This window comes from Equus quagga, chromosome 8 (genome assembly GCF_021613505.1).
Source record: "Equus quagga isolate Etosha38 chromosome 8, UCLA_HA_Equagga_1.0, whole genome shotgun sequence".
NCBI lineage: Eukaryota > Metazoa > Chordata > Mammalia > Perissodactyla > Equidae > Equus > Equus quagga.
This window is the reverse complement of record NC_060274.1, coordinates 125,860,579-125,881,002: the sequence shown is the minus strand read 5'-3', so window position 1 is coordinate 125,881,002 and position 20,424 is coordinate 125,860,579. Positions and strand designations below refer to the sequence as shown.

The window sequence follows — 20,424 nt, the reverse complement described above, 5'->3', positions numbered from 1 at the left end:
AAGGGGCAGGGTGGGTCACTGGCCCAGGGGGCAGGCAGTACCTTGGGTGGGGGTGGGACACCAGGCAGGATGTCACGGTAGTTGTACCAGTGTAGACCATCACTGCTGAACTGGAGCAAGTCCGAGGACCCTGCCCCCTGCACTATGATGCCTGGGGGCAAGGAGGGGCAGGGGTCAGAGGTAAAGGATCAAGCGCCACCCCCAGCCCACCATCAGCCCCCCCACCCCAGCCCCCGCACACCCCACTGACCAGTGAGGTTCCGGGGCCGCAGCAGGTCCAGCTGCAGGTAGAGGGGCTGGGTGCGCTGCTGAGAGTGAGCATCCTCTCGGGGGCTCCAGCCCTGATGGCCGGGCCCGTCGGTGGGAGCCCCGAGGCGGGCAGCCCAGGTTGGGTGCTCCAGCTGCCAGGGCAGTGCACGCAGGCTCCCCTCGGGGAGTCGGGCCAGGCCCAGGGGAGAATAGCAGGGGTCTGGGTGCAGAAGAGAAAGGGGCTGGAGTGGGGGGAGGCAGAGGGCGACAGGAGCCCGCCAGGGGCACAGTCAGGAAGCCACAGGGGGAGCCGGGGAATCCGAGGAGCCCACACTGTTGACCTTGGCAGGGGAGGGGAGGTCCAGGGAGGGCAGAGTGGGAGAGGCCACTTTAGCTGGGATGACTGCCAGAGCCCCAGGATAACCATCCGCCCCGTGGCAGGCCAGGGGTCTATCCAGCGATCTGGCTTCCCCTCCCAGGCTGGGCACTGTGCCCCTCTGCACTACAACAGCACATGGCCCTTACCTCCAGGCGGAGGCAGAACATAGGTGATCAGAGGGGGTCCCATCTGGGGACTAGGAGCTGGAGTGGGGGTGGGAGTGGTCATGGGGTAGACCGTCTGGTTCTCTCCTGTGTGGGGAAACTCAGGGTCAGTAGGGGGAGACCTCAAGAGGGGCTCACCCCAGCCCCTGGCCCAGCACCCAGGCCTCTACCCACTTCTTGGTGCTCTTTCTCTCCCATGACTTTCCAGGAGCTCTGGGAACAGCCCCCGTCCTCCTGGGAAAAGCCCATCCTTCTTCCCTTGGTGTGAGTTGGGGGTTTTCACTTCCACAGAATATTTCAAGAACAGAATAAAACTGCCAGTCCGAAGCCCCTTTAAGGCCCAGACTGAGCAGCTGCAGGTCCTAATCCAGGGCTGCTGTCGCTAATAGGGCATGTGGGCACTAGAAAAGGGTGTCTCTGGATGAAAGCAGCCCTGTGGGCTAGAGTCTAACCTCCACTCACTGACTAAGTTCTGCAGTCAACAACCTGTACAACTGTATATGTTGGCTCTCTCCTAACCTCAGCATCCTGTGGGTACACTTGTAGGATAAGGAATCTGGACCCATAAACGCAACAATTTTTGAGCCTTTGTATTTTCCTTTTTCATTTGTAACTCAGTTTTCAAGTAAAGATTCTCTTGAAAAAGTCGAACTTTGTCTCGGCTACTCTTCGGGGAACACGGAAGGAATCAGATCTGGCTCAGCAGAACCAAAGAAAGCACCCTCGAGGATGGCCTCATGGGGGAGGCAGAAAGTCCCAAAAAGGGCACAGGAGGCACACAGAGATTGAAGCCCAAACTTAAGAGGACAGAGACAAGCCCTCCCACCACAGGGTCCCTACCTTCCCCAGCATCCAGGACCAAGCTCCCACCAGTTTGAGGCTGGGATATCCAGCATGCCCTGACTTGTGTTGCCACCTCTGGCCCCCTCTAAGTCCTTGCCATCCTCCTCCCTTTGGGGGTCCTCTGCCATGCCCCAGACCACTCACCAGGTGGGGCGCAGTGGCAACAGGACTCTCCCAATCCTTCCACTAGGATCCAGTCCTGCAGGCACAGAGTCCAGCTGAACATGCTGAGCTGGCCACCTGCCTCCCTGACCCACTCCACCAGCTCTACACACAACCCCTCTCATCCCCCAGACACCCTCACCTGGGGGCAGCTGCCCAGCGGGCAGTAGGGGGAGCAGCGCGCCGTGCCGTTGTGCAGACACTGGCAGACCGTGCAGGGACCTGCGCGCCAGCGCTCCCCCACGCGGCGGACCTGGCCCTGATGCGCACAGCCCTCGCAGGGCCCCGTCTGGCACCTGTCAAGGGAGGGCCACCCCGCGCCAGGTGAGCAGGCTTACCTGGGTGACCAACTCGTCCTGGTGAGCCTGGGGTAAGGGTTTCCTAGGACTTGGGACTTTCAGTGATAAACCTGGGAAAGTCCTGGGCCAGCTGGGAAGCTTGGTCCACCCTGTCAGCCGAACCCCACCCCTGCACCCAAGAAACCACAACTGGCCCGAGAGAGGGGCAGGGAAGCAATGTGTGCCAGGACCCCTGGCCAGTGGAGCCTGTCCCAGAGAGGGCTGGACAGGCAGATACGGCTACACCCCCTACAAGCCTCACCCCAGGTACCTCCAGAGCAAGGGGAGGAAACCAAGGGACCCGTACCTGCCCCTGGGCTTATCAAGGTGCATTTGTGGGCTTCCTACATCCCCCTCTAGGACTAGAGGGCATAAAACTGATGCAGGAGAAGGCCAGGGGCCCCCAAAGATGCTGGGAGCCCTGAGGTTTAGAATGATGGGGGTATAGAATGGGGGTCTTCCTTTGGGGATCATGGTGCATGCAGAAGCACCTCGAGTGAGAAAGGGCACACAGGCAGCTTCGTAACTGGAAGCTGGAGGTCAGGGGTCAAGGTCCCTGCAGGTCCCCGGGGTGGGTACAAGTACCTGCGGGCCTTGCGGTGGATGCCCCAGCACTGGCGACCTCGGCCGGAGAGGCGGGGGTTGTTGGGGCTCCGGAAGGACCACTGAATGCTCTGGCTCCCACAGGGGCCCAGGCACTCAGCCCAGGGGGACCAGGATGACCAGCCACAGTTCACTGAAGGGGGGCCAAGAGTCAGGGCCAGGGACGGGTGGGTGAGTGCCCGGCTGGGTGGTCTGCGAGGGGACCAGGGACCCTCTGGGCAGGGCCAAGGGCGGGGCCTCACCGGCACAGTCGGGGTCAGGCCGGCAGCGCCAGGGCCGCCCGTCCTGGCAGATGCAGAGCTGGCAGTCAGCCTTGACTTGCTGCCCAGGCCAGTAGCGCGTGCCGTCCACCAGGCAGGGGCACTTCCGGGGCCACACACAACGCCCCTCAGCGTCCAGCACCTGTCCCTCGGGGCACCAGCAGCCTAGGGAAGGCCAGAGTGAGGGCTCCCTACAGAGAGGCAGCCCCATAGACACGTCCGCCACGCCCCGCGCCCAGGGCCCCCTTACCTGGGCTGCTGCAGGGCCGGTCAGGGGGGCACACAGCCTGACCAGAGATGTCATCGCAGGTCAGAGGGCAGGGGGCACAGGGCCGGAACACCAGCTCTCCGGAGCAGGTGGCATTGGGACAGTCGTCCTGAGGGCAGGGCCCTGAAAGAAAGCAGGAGCTGGAGATCGGAGGTTGGGAGGGGGGATCCCCTACAGGAACAAGCCGCCCACCGGCACCGCCCCCACATTCTCTCTGCTGTGCCCTGCTCCCTTCCACTCACTCGTCTGGTAGGTGCTGTGGGGGCCTCCAGGCAGCATGGCACAGGTCCGGCCCCCGTTCTGGGGTGGGTGGCACCGCCGCTGCCGGCTCATGGTACCCCCGCAGGGCTCCGAGCAGGAGGACCAGGGAGACCAGGAGGTCCACTCACCATCCACTGTGAGGAGGAGAGGCCGGGCAGGCGGAGGGACTGTGAGGCTGGGCTGGCGCCCCCGCCGTCCTCTCCCCTGCTCTCTGCAGGCACCACTGGCCCGCCCTGGGCTCCAGCCCCTCACCTGGGCAGGCGGCTGTGAAGCAGGCCTGGGTCTGGTGCTCGGGGCCTGGGCAGTGCTGCAGCACCGGGAGACTGGGTGGGGAGCAGCGGCGGCTCCGGCCCTGTACCCCCGGCCCACACGTCTGGCTGCAGGTGCCCCACGGGCCCCAGGGGCCCCAGGCTCCACAACCCTGTTCATCATGGGAGGGCCCTGCCCCCGCTGCCAGGTCACAGTTAGGGTGCCCGTCGCACACCTGCGGAGGGAACAGGGTCAGGGCTCCTTTCGCTTTGGGCGGCACAACTGCTCTGCCTCCTGCACCACCCACTCCCCGCCCTCACCAGCTGGAAACCGATGCAGAGGCCTTCGGGGCAGGAGTATTCTGGGCAGGAAACCCCAGTCCTGTTGGGGCCTCCTGGAGCTAGTAGCCCCCCTAGGGAGAAGAGGAGAGAAAGCACAGTTGGCTGGGGAGTGACACCACCTCCTGGGCGCCCACCAGCCTGGCCTCCAGCAGGGGAATCAGGGGTCCATACCACAGCCCAGCTCGTCCTCGCCCTGGGGACAGTCGGGGATCCCATCGCAGAGCCGCTCTGGGTTCAGGCACAGTTGGGGAGCCAAACCACAGGGGAAGAGGCCACCGCATGGGGGCAGCTGGGTGGAGCCTGCAGACACCAGAAATGTCCTGCTGTGCTCCTGCCCTCCTGCCCCTCCCACCCTCTCCCTGCAGAGGAGGGCAGCCAGAGACCGCACTGGGCTCAGACACACTTGGGAGGGGTCCAGAAGTGGGAGGCAGGCGGGGTAGGGGGGCGGCGTGGGGGTAGGAGGCTGGCCAGGACAGGAAGGGCTGACTTGCAGGGGCACAAAGGGAACCCCCAGGTCTCGTGGGGAGGAGGTGGAGGGGGGCTAGCCCTCCCAACAGGCCGGGTCCCCATGCCCGCAGAGCCACTGACTGCCCACCCTCTTATCCCTTCTTGCTGAAATGTGGGCAAAGACAAAAGCCCCTTTCTTCTCTGCTCTGGGTCTGGGCAGGAGGGCAAAAGCGTTCGAAGAGAATTTCATGAAAAAGCTCTAAGGAGCGCAAAACTCGCTCAGACTCTGACACCCCCAGACTGTCACTCTCTGGCAGGCGCGCCGCCCCGAGCCGCGGGGTGGCAGGTCCATGGGGGGGGGGGGGGGGGGGCGCGGCGGGCTGCGCTCACCGCAGGCGTCGGGGCCCTCGTCCGAGCCGTCGGGGCACTGCGGCACGCCGTCGCACAGCTGCGCGGGGGCCACGCAGCGCGGGCCGCTGGCGCAGGGCAAGTGGTGCGGCGCGCAGGGCCAGCCGCAGCCGCGCTCGTCGCTGCCGTCGGCACAGTCCTCCTCGCCGTCGCAGCGCCAGCCGCGCGGGGCGCACTCGCCGCTGCCGCACGGAAACTCGAAGGGGCCGCAGGGTGGAGCTGCGGCGGACACCGCGCTAGACCCGGCGGAGCTGGCAGAGCTTCCCCGCCCCGGCCTGCAACCTGGCCCTGGCCGTCCTGCCGCTGCCCCGCGCCCCGCTGCCGGCCCTTCCTGCCCCCTACCTGAGCACACCCTCTCCCCTTCGGCCCCTCCCCAAGTCCAACCGCTCCCGCATTTTGCTGCCCTACTAGTTTTCCAAAAGCTCTCTCCTCCTCCAGGAATTTCCATTAGACCCCCCTCAGCTCAGAGGAGACCTTGAACATCAGGAAGCGAGGTGTGGACTCTCAGTCCCCCTCAAACACCCTTCCCTTCCTTCATTCTGGTGTCTTCAGGAGGCTGGGTCTGTGCCCTGCTCCTTCCCACCCCCAGCACGGGCCCCACATCCCTCCCTCCGAGATGCCCTCCCCACCCCTCTCCCCCAGGCCTCCAGACTGCTCACCCCCTTTCCTCCAGGAGACTCACCAGCACTGGTGCTGGCCAGGGCAGTTGGTTCAGTCTCCTGGGAGCCAGCAGGGTGGCCAGGGAAGGTGCCAGCTGGGGGAGTGGGCAGTGAGGGGAGGGGGCAGTGCCCAGGCCCCTCATCGGCTCCATCTGGGCAGTCCCAGATTCCATCACACAGCTGGATGGCCCCCACGCAGGTGCCATCAACACAGGACACCTCTCCAAGGGTGCAGTTCACCTGCCCTACAGCCAGAGAAAGGAGGAGCTGGTCCCAGGGCACGGCCCCTTATTCTCATTGTTTGGGATGCCCCCACTCACACACACACAGGTGCCACCTTCCCAGTGGGAACATGGATTGGTGAAGGAGGGCAGCCAGGCAGATAGGCCCTGCAGGAGGGGGTGCCTGGTGGACTAGGGTCTGGGGCAGGGATCACCCACCCAGACAGGACTCCTCATCAGCAGCATCTGGACAGTCCGGGTGCCCATCACAGAGCAGAGCCGGGGGCAGGCAGCGCCCATCAGCACAGGCCAGTGAGTCCTGGGGGCATGGGCAGCCCTGCTCGTCCGTCCCGTCTCCACAGTCATCTTGCCCATCACAGAGCTGCACCAAGGGCAGGCAGAGCCCGGAGCTGCAAGACATCTGGCCCTCCCCACAGCCTGGAGTGGCACAGCCTGGCGTGGGGAGAGCAGACAGGCTCAGGATGCCGATAAATGGTCCCAGAGAAGCCCCCGACCCCAGAGAGACCAGAACACCCCTGCCTACAAGTCACAGTTGCTGGCCATGGGGGCAGCAGCTTAGGAAGCCTCCCTGGGACACATACTTCAGTTACACATACAAGGACTGACCTGTCACTCAGCCACTGCCACACACAGGTGAGGAGACTCACCCTCCTCGTCTGAGCCGTCGCCACAGTCATCCTGGTTGTCACAAAGCCACTCGTGGGGCACACAATGCCCACTCTCCTGGCACGGGGCCTCTCCCTCTGCACAGCCTGGCACCAGCTCCTCACAGTGGGTACCGTCACCTCCACAAAGCCACTGACTTTCCTGGCACGTGCTGAGCACACGGTGTCCTGGGATCAGCCGCAGCGCTGGGCTCAGCAGGCCAGGGGGCCCAGGGCTCCTCCCGAGTCCCCCCACTCACCAGTTCCCACAGTCCTTCTGCAGCACAGTCCCTGGCGGGAAGAAGCTGCCCCCCCACTCACAGGGGCAGGAAGTCGGCTCCAAGCAGACTCCTCCTGAGATGACAGAGGGCAGGGCTCAGAACAAAAGATGCAGGGTGGCCCCCAGCACCAGCCTTGTCACCATGGCCTTGTGGCCCTTTCCCGGTCCCAGTGTCCCCTCCCCTCTGCTCATTCTAACCCTACACACCCACCGTGCAGCAGAGTCCCCTCGGGGCAGAAACAGCCCTCCACACAGGCAACAGCCTGGCAGTGCCACCCAGGCTCAGGATCATGGTCATGGCAGGTGGGGGGACACGTGGGGCCACAGGCCTCATACACCTGCCCCCCTTCACACTGCAGAGCTGGGTAGAGAGGAGAGAGGCTTGGGTCACTGAGGCGCAAGGGCACTAGGATGCAACAGCAGCAGGTGAGGCAGCCCAAGGTGACACCCACGGAGGGCTCCAGGGGTGCATGCTATAGACTCTCACTGAGCCCCTCCCAAGGCTATTTGCAACATGCAAGTTCCACAGGGAAGCAATTTTGGCATGTTTGTTTCATCTAGAAAAGTATCTGGCGCATAGTAGTGTCTACACATATTTGCCCTTGAATGAATAAATGGCTGGCTCGTGGGCCAGGAGAAGCATCTTTGAAGGAGCTGACCACATGATGGGATTGGGCATCGGGTCGGGGACTGAGGGCAGGGCACACTCACGGCAGAGCTCCTGGCTTCGCCAGCGCACATGGAGTCCATGCCGGGCACACTCGTCTGCGTACGCGGCAATGGCGGAGCAGAGACACTCACAGTCGCCCCCAGAATCACAGCTGTGGGAGGGAGCGTTCAGCCCCAGCACCCCCTCCCTCCCCCTGGCCACAGTCACTCCCAGCCCCATCCCCAGTCCTGCCCCTCTCACCCGCAGGCGTCGTACACACACCACTCGTAGTGTTGCTGTGGGGGCACCTCCACGTGGCATCGGGCAAAGAGCGGCTGCAGCATTAGCCCGCAGCGGGCGTGAGCCCAGCTGGCCCGGTGGGCGTTCACCTGCGGGCACAGCACCGTGGACCAGCCAGACCCAAATGCAGCACCCAGCCTCTGGAACTCACCCAGGTTTCTGCAGCTGTTCCCACCTCCCTTCCCCCTTTCCTGCCCATGCTCACAGTACAGGGGTGTGGCAGGTCCCCTGGCTCGGGACAGAGAGGACTGAGGCGCCAGGAGTGGGCAGCCAGCTCAGCTGTGGGCTCCAGGACTCCCTGGCGGCTCCGAAGGTCATTACTGGCATCTCCATCAAAGTCTCCACACAGCCCAGCCACACGGCCTCGAAACTCAGGGGACAGCTGCAGCAGGACCCGGGTGCCTGAGCAGAGAGGGCAGCAGGAGCAGCATTGTAGAGAAATGACCCCGCTGGCCTTCGTCAGGGCCAGCGGGGAGGAGAGCAAGGCACCTATCATGTGGGCCTGTCTGACCATTCGTGCAAGTAACACCTCCCAGTAGTGGGTGCTGGTTCCCCTTTTTACAGGGATAAAAGAAGAGACCTACATTTGGGGGGCTAGGGCGAGAAGGGGGAGCCCACTTTCCTAACTAAACCCAGGGGCAGGGGGCAGGGAAATTTCCCAGCAGGTCGGATTTGGGACAGAACCAGGCTCCAGGACAGACTGTGACACCTCCAGCCCCAGAGGCCTTGGTGGCCAGAGGCTCAGAGGACAGCCCCACTGCGCTGACCAGGTGACTCCTTCCCAGACAGAGCTCAGTGATAGTTATTTCTAAAATGCCAACAGCTTGAGTTTGGGTGGTGGGATGTTAGGAGATTTATTTCCATTTTTTTTCTCTAAAACTTGGTATTTTCTAAATGTTTCTTTGGCGAGATATTGCTTTCATAATGAAGAAAAATGTGATTATGAAAAACACAATTTGGAAACCCCAACTCCATGTGTGGAAGAGGAGCGTTTAGGGGGACTTTCGGGGCATGGGTCGGATGGCTGAGGGTGGGCCTGACCTCCATCCCAGAGCAGGCTGAGGCCCAGGCGGGTGCTGAGCAGCAGGAAGAGGCCAGCCTGCCGCAGGCACAGCCCGGGGCCCGTGTAGACCTTAGGGGGTGTCACGCTCACCCCATTCACCGTCACGGCCTGGCCTGTGGAGGAAGAGAGAGGCATTCAGGCCTGGCCCGGGGTTAAAGGGGCTTCCAGATCCCCAGGAGGCCCTCCCAGCCTCCCCTCCCACCTTCCTTTGCTTCTCTAGCTAAGGGATCTTGGGCAACTCATTAGACCTCTCCGGGCCTTAATTTCTTGGAGCCTTTCAGAAATATGATTCTCCTAGCCAAGAGGAGAGGCACCAGGTCCACTGCACTGATGGCAAGCAGTGGGGAGACATGGGGAACCCCAGGCCTTGGCCACCCATGCAGAGCCGTGACCACTTGGGTGCCCCACCCCGGCAATGTCACCCTTCAACATCGCAGTCACCTCTGAGCATGTGCACAACAGTGCTCTGCAGTCGCACGGTCAGCGCCTTGGTGCAGGTGAGGCCGCTGGCCCCGCAGGGCAGGTTCTGGGCAGAGACTGTGAACCGGCCGCTGGCCTCTCGCACCAGCAGATATTCACAGGCCCCGGGGAAGGTGAGGGCCAGCCCATCGAATGTCACATAATGGGGGGCACCTGATGCCTGGCACCGTCCGCCACACCGCCGGCCCGTGCAGTGCCACTGCCGGCCCTGGCACACACTGTGGGCAAGAGGGGAAACAGAGTCACCAGGACAGGGATCCAGGGCTGTATCCAAGGGAAGGAGCTGGTCCACGTTCCAAGCAACTCCAGACAGACCCTCAGCTTGGAGGGATCCTGAGGACTCCCATTGTCTGGGCCAGTCTGGACATCCCACCCCACCCATGACCACAGCCCCAAGCCAGGGGTTACTAGGTCACAGGGTTACAGGTCATGGGGCTGGGCGTACCAAATGTTGCAGTCCTCCTGGATGGTAGCATTGGGTGGGTACCACTGCCCACTGTGACGGCAGGGACAGAGCTCGGGAGGCACACAGCGCTCATCCTGGGCAGAGGCCGGGGACAAAGGGACACCTTGGAGGACCACCTGATGCCTGGCCCACTGTTTTGGACAGCCAGCGGGTAGGGCAGTGCCCTGGTTGGGGCAGGCCCTATGGTGCCCCATGCAGCTCTCCTTGGACTTACCAGCAGTACGGTGCCTGAGGGACAGACACAGCCCCCCGTACTGCCTGGGGGACAAGAGTGGTTGGCCGTGGGGCTGTCACAGGTGAGCAGGCAGGCACCAGGGACATAGACAAGCTCCTGGGGGCAGTATGCCCGCGGAGGGGTGCAGCGGCGAGCTGTGCAGTTCCAGAGGCCCCGCTCCTGGCAGATGCTGCCCAAGGTTGGGAGGGAGGTGAGAGCCGGGCCAAACGCACACTCCCCTCCAGGCCCCTATCTGACCGGGGACAGCTGCAGGGACCCAGGCGTCCGGAAAACCCGGCCCTGACCCTGGAGACCTCAGTTCTCCCCCGCCACAGCCCAGTTGTTACAGGAAGTAGGGCTGTTCCCGCACCGGCCATGCCTGGGGTGGACATGGTCACCCTTCCTGCCCCAGCTCCAAGGGGGCCATTCCCTGGGCTCTGGGGAGGGGCAGAGACATTGAATGACTCCACTCCCAGCCTGGCCAGGAGAGGGATTTCACTGAAGTCTCACCCTCTCCCACCAGCCCCGGACCCCAGTCCTGCCTCCATGCGTCCCTAACTTGCCTTTACCTCTCCCCAACCCTTGCAAGAGCCTCTGGACCACACTCAACTGGAATTCAGAGATCTGGGTTCTAGTCTCTCATCATTAACAAGCTGTGTGACTCTGCAGGCCGGGTAGCCTATTCAAGCCTCAGTTTTCTCATCTGCAAACTGGGAACAACACTTCTACCTCCTTCCTTACTAGGTTATTGTAAGAATTAAGTGAGATTAAATAAGATAATGTATGTGAAAGTGTTTTACAGGCCGGAACGTGCTCCACACCTGAGGGGAAGTTATCAGCGCTCTGTCATCCTGACATGCACGCCAGGCCGTAACCCAGGCTACAAGCCTGGTGCCTTTTCTCTAAGCTCCACCTCTTCACCCCAAGCTCTTTGCCCCCCTGCAAAGGTCATTGCCCTCACCAGTGGTTGCAGTCCCTCATGGTGGCACTGCCAGGTGCATAGCGATGGGCTCCGAGCTGGCAGGGGCACAAGCTGGGGGGCACACACTGGCCCTCAGGGTCCCACAGCAGCCCCAGGGGGCAGGTACAACCGGCCACACAGCCGCCCAGCTCCCCACAGTCTTCTGGCTCCCCACAGTTTCGACCGCATACTGGGGCACACTCCTGGTACTCTTGACCACCAGGACACAGGACAGCTGGACATAGAGACACATGCAAGTCAGGGGCATAGCCACTGCTCCTCTGCCCACCCCTCCAGACCACACACCCTCTATGCCTCCAAAAGAAGGCAAACCTAGCAATCTGCCAAGGTCAGAAGTCCTTCTGGGGACCCTCCCCAGCTGCAAAGCACTTGGATCCCTCTAAGCTACTCCTAGAAGGGGCTGGGAGCAGGAGCCTTGGGGTGGGGCCGGCCAGCTGAGCAGACTCACGGCAGAGGGTTTGGTTCCTCCAGAGAAGTGAGGCACCCTCCTGGGCACAGCGGCGAGCATAGGCAGCCAGCACAGGACAGAGGCAGTCCCTGCCAGGGGCACAGCCACACATGGCTGCCAAGCAGCGCAGGTGGAATGGCTCCCTGTCCACCAGGCCGTGGCACTCCTTGAGGGGAAAGGAGGAAATGGGTCAGTTCCTCCCCCATGGGTTCTCCTGCTCCCTCTAGTCCCCACTGCCACGGCAGGGAGCAAGGCCTCCCAATTGCCCAGGAGGAGGGCAGGGCAGGTACGACCCCATCTTACAGGTGTGAACAGGAGGAGCGCCCTCAACCTGGCTACCTGGAAGGCCGGGCCACGCAGGACGGCACAGGCTGCCTCCGAGAAAATGTGGTGCTGAGCGTGGGTGCTGCAGGGAGAGAGCAGGGTGCTGTCCTCTGAGGGGCACCTTCCCTCATCTCCCACCTGGAACTTGCTGGCGAAGGCGGCAATGCTGGTCTCCACGTCGCCAGCAGGTGTCAGAAAGTCATCTTGCTGGTTCCTGGTGAAGGTGCCACACAGACCCTGCACCTGGGCCGCAGAGGTGGGAGTGGAACAGTCAATCTGGGTCCACCGTGGCCCGGCCCAGCCACTCACTGGCCCCCAGGCACACCTGGTCAGCATGGCGGGGGTCCAAGGTGATGTAGGCTGCAGGGTCTGACACTCCCCAGAGGACCTGGGCCCCAGGCCAGCGCAGCACCAGGAAGGTGGAGGAGGCTCGGGAGAGGTGGAGGCCCCCAGGGCCATCCCAGGGCAAGCCCACATCCTGCCCATCGACCAGCACAGCTCCTGGAATAGGGGGCTTGTGAAGGGGCCGCACCCCTTAGGGCAGGGCTGGCCTGATGACGATGGGGGGAGACCACATCACAGGATGGGGTTTTGAGAAGGGGAAGGACCTTGGGTGGGAGGTGGGAGGGCCTGTGTCATGGTGGACTGCCCACACTGAGCACGGGGAACTGGAGCGACCCCTGGGAGGTCACCTATCCCACCTGAGCACACCCCCACGTGGCCCAAGGACCACCCTCAGCACCCACTCTGCCTTTGGAGTCAGTGCACAGGAGGAGCTGGGCAGAGAGCCAGGAGCAGACGCAGGGAGGAGTGGGGGACTGCAGCATGGGTCCAGAGCTGGGAGGGGCCTACCCAGCCTGGTGACGCCGTGAGGCCTCTCAGACCTCCTAGAACTGTATGAGTTGTGTTTCCCCCCAAGATTGGGGCAGAAGATGCTTTGGAAAATTTCCACAGGACTGTGTATCTGCTTCAGAGATGGGAGTTTCGGGGGGAAGTTGAGGCAGCGAATTTGGTTGGAGTCTAGGGGAGAGTTTGGGCTCAGAAACCACAGGGCAGTGTGGATGGAAGGTGCTGGACAGAGCCCAAGTCCGCAGGGAGAGAAGGGTGACAGGAAGCCGCAGGGGCCTGAGCCACTCTCCTGAGGGCTGCAGGGAGCAGAAGTCCTGGAAGGGAGGTACCTGAGAGCTGAGGCTACCTGAGTCCCTAAGCTGGACATGGGTGTCCCCCAGGGAGACAGAGATGGCGTGGAGGCAGCTCCCAGAGTCGCAGGTCCCATGCTCCAGCACGATCAGCAGCTGCCCCTTGGTGAAGTCCTGTGCCAGATGGGGAGGAATGGGGTGGGGTGGGGCACACCCTGAGACCAGGGTCTGTTCTGCGCCTTCTCCTGTGCTACAGGACACCCACAGCACACACCTGGAGGCAGCTCCACTCAACACGTGTGCTGACCACCTTCCAGCCAGCCAGACTCCCTGTGAAGCAAGGGGCTTGACCTGGCCTAGAACTGGCAGGTGTGAATGTCTGTACGCGTGCACGTGCAGGTGTGTATGTGTACATCTGTGTGTTGGGGTGAGGCGGCTCCCCCTTCCTCCCCGTGGGTATGTATGCTCCTCTCTAAGTGTCTGTGTATACATGCATGCTGAATCTGTGTGCACACAGAGCATGTGTCGTGTGTGCACACCTGTGTGTCTATATGTGTAAGAGTATGGCCTGGGCCCAAACTTGGGAAGTCACCTAATTTTATGGAGAGATGACTGGGTAGGAAGGAGGACCCTTATTTCCCCCCCCGCACTTGTTTTGCCCAAAGTACCCTGTGACAAGCCCAGCCTGTCCCACTATACGAAAGGACTGTGAGAATGCTTTGTTTTGTGCCCCTGGGCTGGGGTGGTGCTGAGAGCAGAACTTTCACCGAACCTAAGAAGGCGGTAATCCAAGGGGGAGGACGCGAGTGGGGGGTGTACGGCAGCCACCCTCCCTCCAGAATCGGTTCTCTCAGCCTTTCCCTGGACGACTGTATGTTTTGTTTCTTTGTTTGGTAGTTTCCTTACAGCCACCTCTCCCCGGCAGCACCCCTACGAGGGCCCCTGCTCCGGCAAACCCTCCCTGCCCCCGGAGTTCGTCGTCTGCCCACCTGCACCAGGCTGGAGCGGCAACCTGGGCTGCCGCGGAAGGAGAAGCTCCGCCCATCAAAGGTGAGGTAATGCCCGTCCCCGCCCACCGCGCACTCGGCGGGGCACGGCGCCTGCGCGCAGAGCCAGCGGCCGTCCTGGCACACGCTGTGGGCACAGAGGGGCGGGGAGCGCGCTTCGCATCAGACCCACGAGGGGAGGGGGTGGAAGGAGGGCTGAGCAGGAGACGACCTCCCGCCCCTCAACACCCTGGTTCCTCCGTCCCCCGCACCTCCTCCTCCCCGGTTAGGATTAGAGGTCAGCTAGTGGAGGTCACTGGCTAAGTCTTCAAGCAGGGCCATCAATTATGCCATGAGAGGTCACTTGTGAGGGAGGCCCCAGAAGGGGAAGCAGGTTGAGGAGAGAGCAGAAAGGAGGGATCAGAGGGGACTAGGTGGCCACCAACCCCAGCGAAAGGGCCAGCAAGGCCCGCAGACCCACCATGGGTTACACAGCTGGCGCACGGTGTCACCGGGGGAGTAGCGCTGGCGTCGGTGGTAGCAGGGGCAGCGGGCGGCAGGCACGCAGAGGGCGCCGTCCCAGAAGAGGCCGGGCGCGCACTCGCAGCCGCTCACGCACTCTTCCCCGCAGGACCCCTCCCCTCCCGCGCCCGCGGCCGCGCAGCTGGGCGGGCAGGCCGAGGCGCAGTCGGAGTACAGCTGGCCTCCCGGGCACAGGCGGTCTGCGGGCACGCGAGTGGGCTGTGAGGCCCGAGGATTCGGCTTCTCCCGCCAGACCCCACCGCCCCTGAAGAGCCAGGGAGGCACGACGGCCTCAGGGAGGGCTGAGAAACAGGGACCGTCCGAGGGCGCTCGGTCAGTTTCCCATTCCGCAGGGTGGGGAGGCCGAGGAGGTGCAGAGAGGGACAGGCAGGAGCCCTACCGCAGAAGCCGGGCTTCCTCCAGCGCACGTGGATGCGCCGCTTGGCGCAGTCCTGAGCGTAGTGGGCCAAGGTGGCGCACACGGCCTCCCGCCGCCCCTCTTGCCCACTGCCTGCTGGGGCCCCAGCACAGTAGGCAAAGAGGCAGGCCTCGTGGTACTCAGCAGGGGGAACCTGCCGACAAAGGACAGCTCCTCAGCCAACCAGCCTTCTCTCCCAACACTCACCAGCACCTCCCTCCTCTTGCTTCTCTGTCACCCTGGTTTATCATCAAACAGATGAGCGCTGGAAGGGACCTCAGAGATCATACATATGAGCCATCTCATTTCCCAGTGATAACATGGAGGACGTGTGGGGGGGTGGGGCGTGGCATGACCCATGGCCCAAAGCAATCTAGTGTCAAGAGCAAACTCCCCATTTGGTATCTCTCTAGCACCCACCCCTTCCCACCCTCCAGTGGTAGACACCACCTCCACCTCCACCCCTACCTGGGCATGACATTCCCTGAACGGACCATCCAGCAGCTGGTGGCACACATCCTGGGCTTCAGCCCGCAGTTGGCCAGCCTGCATGCCTGCCTCTGTGCCCCTCAGGGGATCGTCACAGCCTGGGGCCACCTCCACTGCATCCAGACACCCAGGCTGGGGACAAGTGGAGTCAGGCCAGGGGGCCAGGATGAGGCACATTAACCAGGACACCAGGAAAATGGCCACTGCCCTCATAGCTGCTTCAAGGCCCTGGGGCTGTGGGGGACAGCAAAGTGGAAAGCCGGGGGGGGGGGGGGGGCGCGTGCAGGCAGTGGAGGCAGGGTCATCTTAACTAAAGCTGCCCAGTGACCAGGTTGGTGAGCACATCCCCTGGATGATCAGATGATCAGTTCACGCAGGCAGCCGGGGCTGTGGGCAGCACCTCGCACTGTGCTCCCATTGGGCCCTAAGCCTGCCTTTCTTCCCCCTGAGGATCTGGGAGAGGGCCAGGTCCCATCCCAGGGAAAAGGCCAGTGAGGGAGACAGAGAACAGAGGCTTGGAGGTGTCAGAGAAGCCAGGGGTAGGTGGCAGGCAGGACTGGGGAGCCCAGGGCAGGAGTCTCACCTCTGAGTCAGGGAGCCTCCAGGAATTCCCAAAGGTGGCAGCTAACACAGCCAGCCCGCCGCCTGGCTCCAAGAAGTCATCTGGGGAAGGGTGAGGCAGAGGTGCTGTGTCTGGGGTCTCCTGTCTCCCCTTTTCTCCTACAGCAGCAACCAAGCCACGCTCCACTTACCCTCAGGCCTGCCATTGTAGACCCCACAGAGGCCTTGAGTCTGTCCCTGGAGCTTGTGGTCCACGGAAACGGAGACCGAACTGGACCTGTCCAGCCGCACAATGACCCCCAGGCCCCCTGACAGCACCAGCCAGTCCCCTTGCCACTGCAGGCTCAGCCCTGGGCGGGGGAAACAGGGTCAGACTCCTTCCCCTCCCACCTTCATGCCAGGGCTCAGACTGCCCAGGGAAGGAGAGGAGAAGGAAAGGAACTCTGGAGAGCTCTGCACTTTATGCCCTCGAAGGCAAAAGCGATTGGTTCTCCATCACAGCCCTCTTGGAGAAGTTCATGAACACTCTCTTGACGTTCTCTTGAGAGTAAACTACAAAACATAGCCCCACCTCACTCCATGGACCCCAACCTGGACAAAAGTTCCATCGGGTGGCACAGAAGTCCTTCCTCACAGCACTCTGGAGGAGGTGGGGAAACTGAGGCTCAGAGAGGCTGAGTAGAGGGACTTGCCCCAGGTCACACTGTGAGGGGTTAGTGGGGCGGGTTGTAGGGCCAGGGAATAGGTCTATACCTCCTGGCTCCTCAGCTGGCTCCCTCACTTCCAGATGCCTCCCACAGCAGTGGGGGTGGGGGAGGAGGCAGGCTCCCACCTGACTGCCCCTTCTGACCCCCGCCCTGGGGAGGTGGACAGACTGTCCCAGAGGAGCAAACAGGGCCCTGGGCTGTCTCCTGCTCCCCTCAGCTCCCTTACCCGGCAGCAGCCGAGACTCCCCATCAGATACCAGCTGCCCATTCACAGAGACATTTCCACCCTGGACCAGCACCTCCTCGGGTCCCATCATCACCCTGGCCTTGGGGGAGACACACAGCAGAAGAGGGGGTCAGCGGTTCTCTTCTTCCCATGTCCAGCTCCCTCCCTGTGTCCACCTCCATCTCCCTCCCTTACCAGCTGACAGTGCCCAGGTGGGGGACAATGCCCCCTGGGCACGAGGTGGACAGCCCAGGTGGAATCCACAGCCCCCACCAATAGGTAGGTGCAGCGGCCCAGGAAGTGGTAGTGGCGCCCATCAAAGGTCCGGTAGTGGAAGCCTGACCAGGTAGCGCAGGTGGCTGAGGGACGCTGGTGCTGGCTCCAGAGCTGGGCCACGGCCCCTGGCAGGGGCCGCAGGAGGGCTGGAGAGGGAGTGCTGCCTAAGGGAGATACACCAACCCGGGGTCTCTTAGTGTTGGGGCAGGAGGACAGAGCATAAGGACATGGGGTTCCTCGCAGAGCTGGAGGCAGGCAGACACAGTGCACGGTCACTCTCGTGGGCAGGGGACGGGAGGTGACTCATCTGAGAGGACAGAGGAGCGGGCATGGGCCCTGCAGAAAGGCCCAGAGCTCCAGAACTGTAAGTGGGAGTGCCTTTGGGGGCAGTGGGTGACGGCAGACTGAGCCCATTGGCAGTCTGGGGTCTGTGGACCCACCTGGGGGCCGTAGGCTGGAGCAGCTGAGGCAGGCCTGAGAGCTGCCATCCTGCCAGCTGTGTCCCCAAGGCCGGGCACAGCACTCCTCCAGGCTTCCTGCAGAAGCATTAGCTAAACCTGCCCGCAGCTGGCATTGCCACGTGGCGAAGCAGTGGCCCTCAGGGCTGGCTTCTGCAAGGACTGTGGTGGGTAGAGGGAGAGAATGGGGCAGACTCAGACAGTTCGCCCAGACCCGCCCCCTCCCCAGGCAGCCTGCTACCTCCAGGAAACCACAGATCTGGCTAATCTCAGGCGCTTACCCAGGGTGCAGTGGGTGCCCCCCCAGCCTGGGCAGCAAGCCCTCACCGTCCGGTTCCATGTGGCAGGCCGGGTCTCTGGGGGCCTGGGTCCACCGAGCAGGCAGAAGGGAGAAGGTGTTAGTGTTTAGCCCTGCCCCATCCCTGGGAATGGCCTGGGCCAGTCTGCCTGGTCACCTACTCTCTGAGTGGCTTTATCGTGAAATTTCCCCTTGTTGGTCTTTATTTCCTCCAGTGCAAAGTGAGTATGATCTTGGGGAGGCAGACTGGAGGGTGGGCACAGGGCTGCCCACAGTAGTGCCCACTCGACCCCTCCCCCACCCCCAAATCCTGCACTCACAGTCCACAGAGACCTACTTCCCAAATGTCTGCTTCTCCAGATACCACCTGGTCCTCCCCCGTCTCAGGACACTGGCCAGCACTCTCTCCTCCTCGGTGGCCAGCCCGGGCCCCAACCATCACTCACTTGTAGATGGGACAGAGCCCAGCAGGCCCACTCCGGGACAGGTCCAGCCGCCAGCCCAGGCGCTGGTAATGGTAGAGGCTGGTGCAGGGCACCAGCTCCTCCTGACGGGGGGTCACCTCCTCCTCCCCCAGGATTGTCTCCGTCTGCTCACACCACCGCCTGCCCACAATGGGGAATAACTGCTGCCACCATCCCCTCTGTCACCAAAAAGCCCTGTCCTGTGACCCTGCTCCCCAAAGAGCTGACTCCCAGGGAAAAGTTGTGTGCTGAGGACTCCCAAGGAAGAGTTGGTACTGAGGAGGAGGCTGAGGTTGGGGAGAGAAGCTGCGGGGAGGGGAGTCTGGCTGCCCCAGAGGGTCACAGTCATGGGGCATGAGGAGAAGGGTCTTAGTTGGAAGGGCCCAAGGTGGGCTGCTTACCCGTTAGCCAATGCCCATGCCATCCCAAAGAGGAGGGCAGGGAGCAGCATGGCCCCCCTCCCCCGGTCACCTTTGGGGGACTGTGAAGCTTGGGCTCTGGGGAGGCAAAGCTGTGGCAGGTGAGCAGAGAGGCCAGTGCCGGCCTCCCAGCCCTGGGCTGTCGTCTTCTGCAGTTCGCTCAGTGTGTCCTAAGCAGCTGAAGAGCATGAGGCCCATGGGGCTGGGGAGGCTTTATCTCAGCTGCGTGCCCTGGGGCACCAGCTGCCCAGAACCGGATTGGACCTGCCTGCACATGGCACAACCCCTCAGAGGCCAGCTCTCCCTGGAAACAGTCCCTTTCCTGCCCCTGTCTACTGTGTGTGTGTGTGTGTGTGTGTGTGTGTGTGTGATGGGGGGGTATGTGTCCCTGGTCACAGCCAGACACACTAAGCATTGATATTTCCACACTCTCAGGCCCTATTACAAATTAATGTGGACGCTGGGCAAGCCACCCTCCCTCTCTGGGCCTCAATTTCCTTACCAGTAAAACTTCCAGGGGCCAGCCAGGGACACACTGGTGGGACTCAGGAGCTCCGTCAATACTCTGAAATCATGTGTGTGCACATTTTTCTGAGGACAGTTCCTTAACTTTTATTTGACTCTCAAAGAGGGCCATGACCCCACAAAATGGCTAAGAGTTGTGGGGCCAAATGATTGATATGGTCTTACAGCTCTAAAATTCTTCTTTATGATTCTCTCTCCTGTTCCCTTTCCTGCCTCCTCCTGCCCTCTCTCCCACCAGGCATCCTGGTGAGCATCAGTGAGGAGAAGGAGCTGAGTTTCCAGGGCGATTGGAGTGTGTGGAGACAGGGGGACAACGTGTGCCTTTTCCTTTGTGGTCTGACTTCTTAGTGGGGGTGTTTATGTGTGGCTGGCTGGGTCTGCCCTGGTCTCCTTTGGAGAGTCTCCTAGGGTCCGTGGGGTCCAGAACCAGGAAGCGAAGCCAGCTGCCTCAGCCCTGGGGGCAAGGCAGCCGGATGGGATAATCCCAGTGTCCGGTTGAGAGGGGAGGTTGAGAGGGGGTGGTAGCAGGTGCCCCAGGGGAATCTTGGTTACATCCTGGTTACCAGCTCTGAGGACACTCAGGCTGGAATGAGGCCTGGGTCTTAGATTCCATAAACCCTCCATCCCCTAAACCTGATGTCCCACCCAGCAGCTCACATAGTCACCCCACCTGGGGCCAGGAGGCTGCTGGAAACCAGAGCCACTCTAGGCATTTCTTCTCCTGGGCCCACCAATGGTCCTGGGGTCCAAAGAGGGTGCAGTGAGCTCAGGGAGTTCACGGATGGGGTCCTCGGAAAGGGCCAGGTCACAGTGCCATTCCCAGTGTCTCACACACCCACACCTGGACACCCTCATCCTCACAGCTCACACTCCCATTGCAGGTCTCACAAAGACAGACACAGGTGCTGGCGCTCCACCTCAGCACACAGGGACACTCTGCGCTCCCAGGGCCACGAGCAGGCTGGGCACTGACTGGCTGAAGCAGCCCATCTGGGAGGTAGAGGAGGCTTCACAGCTGATTCTGAGGAACCCCAAGCTCTGACAGGTACCACCTGCTCCCCTGCCTCTCGTCGTCTCCCCTGGCAGTCCCTCCTCGTGATGGGGCGTGGGACTCAGGAGAGCTTGCTTGCTCCAAGGGCCACTCCCCTCACCCCTAGGACTCACTCCCAGCTCTGGATTCCAACCACTGCTGATAAGGCAGCACCTGGATGCG

General features: G+C 62.3%; 1 protein-coding gene across 1 annotated transcript in view; it reads right to left on the bottom strand.

The window, feature by feature from the left end:
• LOC124244162 (SCO-spondin-like) overlaps positions 1-18,718 on the bottom strand; it is a 52,567-nt gene extending 33,849 nt beyond the window's left edge. The window contains 42 exon segments of the mRNA XM_046670578.1: positions 42-151; positions 251-469; positions 775-879; positions 1,780-1,834; positions 1,940-2,093; positions 2,721-2,871; positions 2,981-3,163; positions 3,249-3,389; positions 3,509-3,661; positions 3,780-4,011; positions 4,097-4,188; positions 4,289-4,417; positions 4,955-5,191; positions 5,655-5,876; positions 6,072-6,305; positions 6,521-6,690; positions 6,778-6,871; positions 7,009-7,158; positions 7,509-7,618; positions 7,708-7,835; positions 7,952-8,148; positions 8,788-8,922; positions 9,251-9,507; positions 9,735-9,829; positions 9,970-10,159; positions 10,931-11,165; positions 11,400-11,565; positions 11,739-11,966; positions 12,049-12,224; positions 12,919-13,036; positions 13,852-13,996; positions 14,330-14,570; positions 14,771-14,942; positions 15,257-15,409; positions 15,861-15,940; positions 16,030-16,188; positions 16,772-16,871; positions 16,967-17,211; positions 17,488-17,667; positions 17,787-17,869; positions 18,250-18,408; positions 18,669-18,718. Of these exon segments, the coding sequence (XP_046526534.1) occupies positions 42-151; positions 251-469; positions 775-879; positions 1,780-1,834; positions 1,940-2,093; positions 2,721-2,871; positions 2,981-3,163; positions 3,249-3,389; positions 3,509-3,661; positions 3,780-4,011; positions 4,097-4,188; positions 4,289-4,417; positions 4,955-5,191; positions 5,655-5,876; positions 6,072-6,305; positions 6,521-6,690; positions 6,778-6,871; positions 7,009-7,158; positions 7,509-7,618; positions 7,708-7,835; positions 7,952-8,148; positions 8,788-8,922; positions 9,251-9,507; positions 9,735-9,829; positions 9,970-10,159; positions 10,931-11,165; positions 11,400-11,565; positions 11,739-11,966; positions 12,049-12,224; positions 12,919-13,036; positions 13,852-13,996; positions 14,330-14,570; positions 14,771-14,942; positions 15,257-15,409; positions 15,861-15,940; positions 16,030-16,188; positions 16,772-16,871; positions 16,967-17,211; positions 17,488-17,667; positions 17,787-17,869; positions 18,250-18,408; positions 18,669-18,718 (6,633 nt within the window).
• Between the last annotated feature and the right edge of the window lie 1,706 nt (positions 18,719-20,424).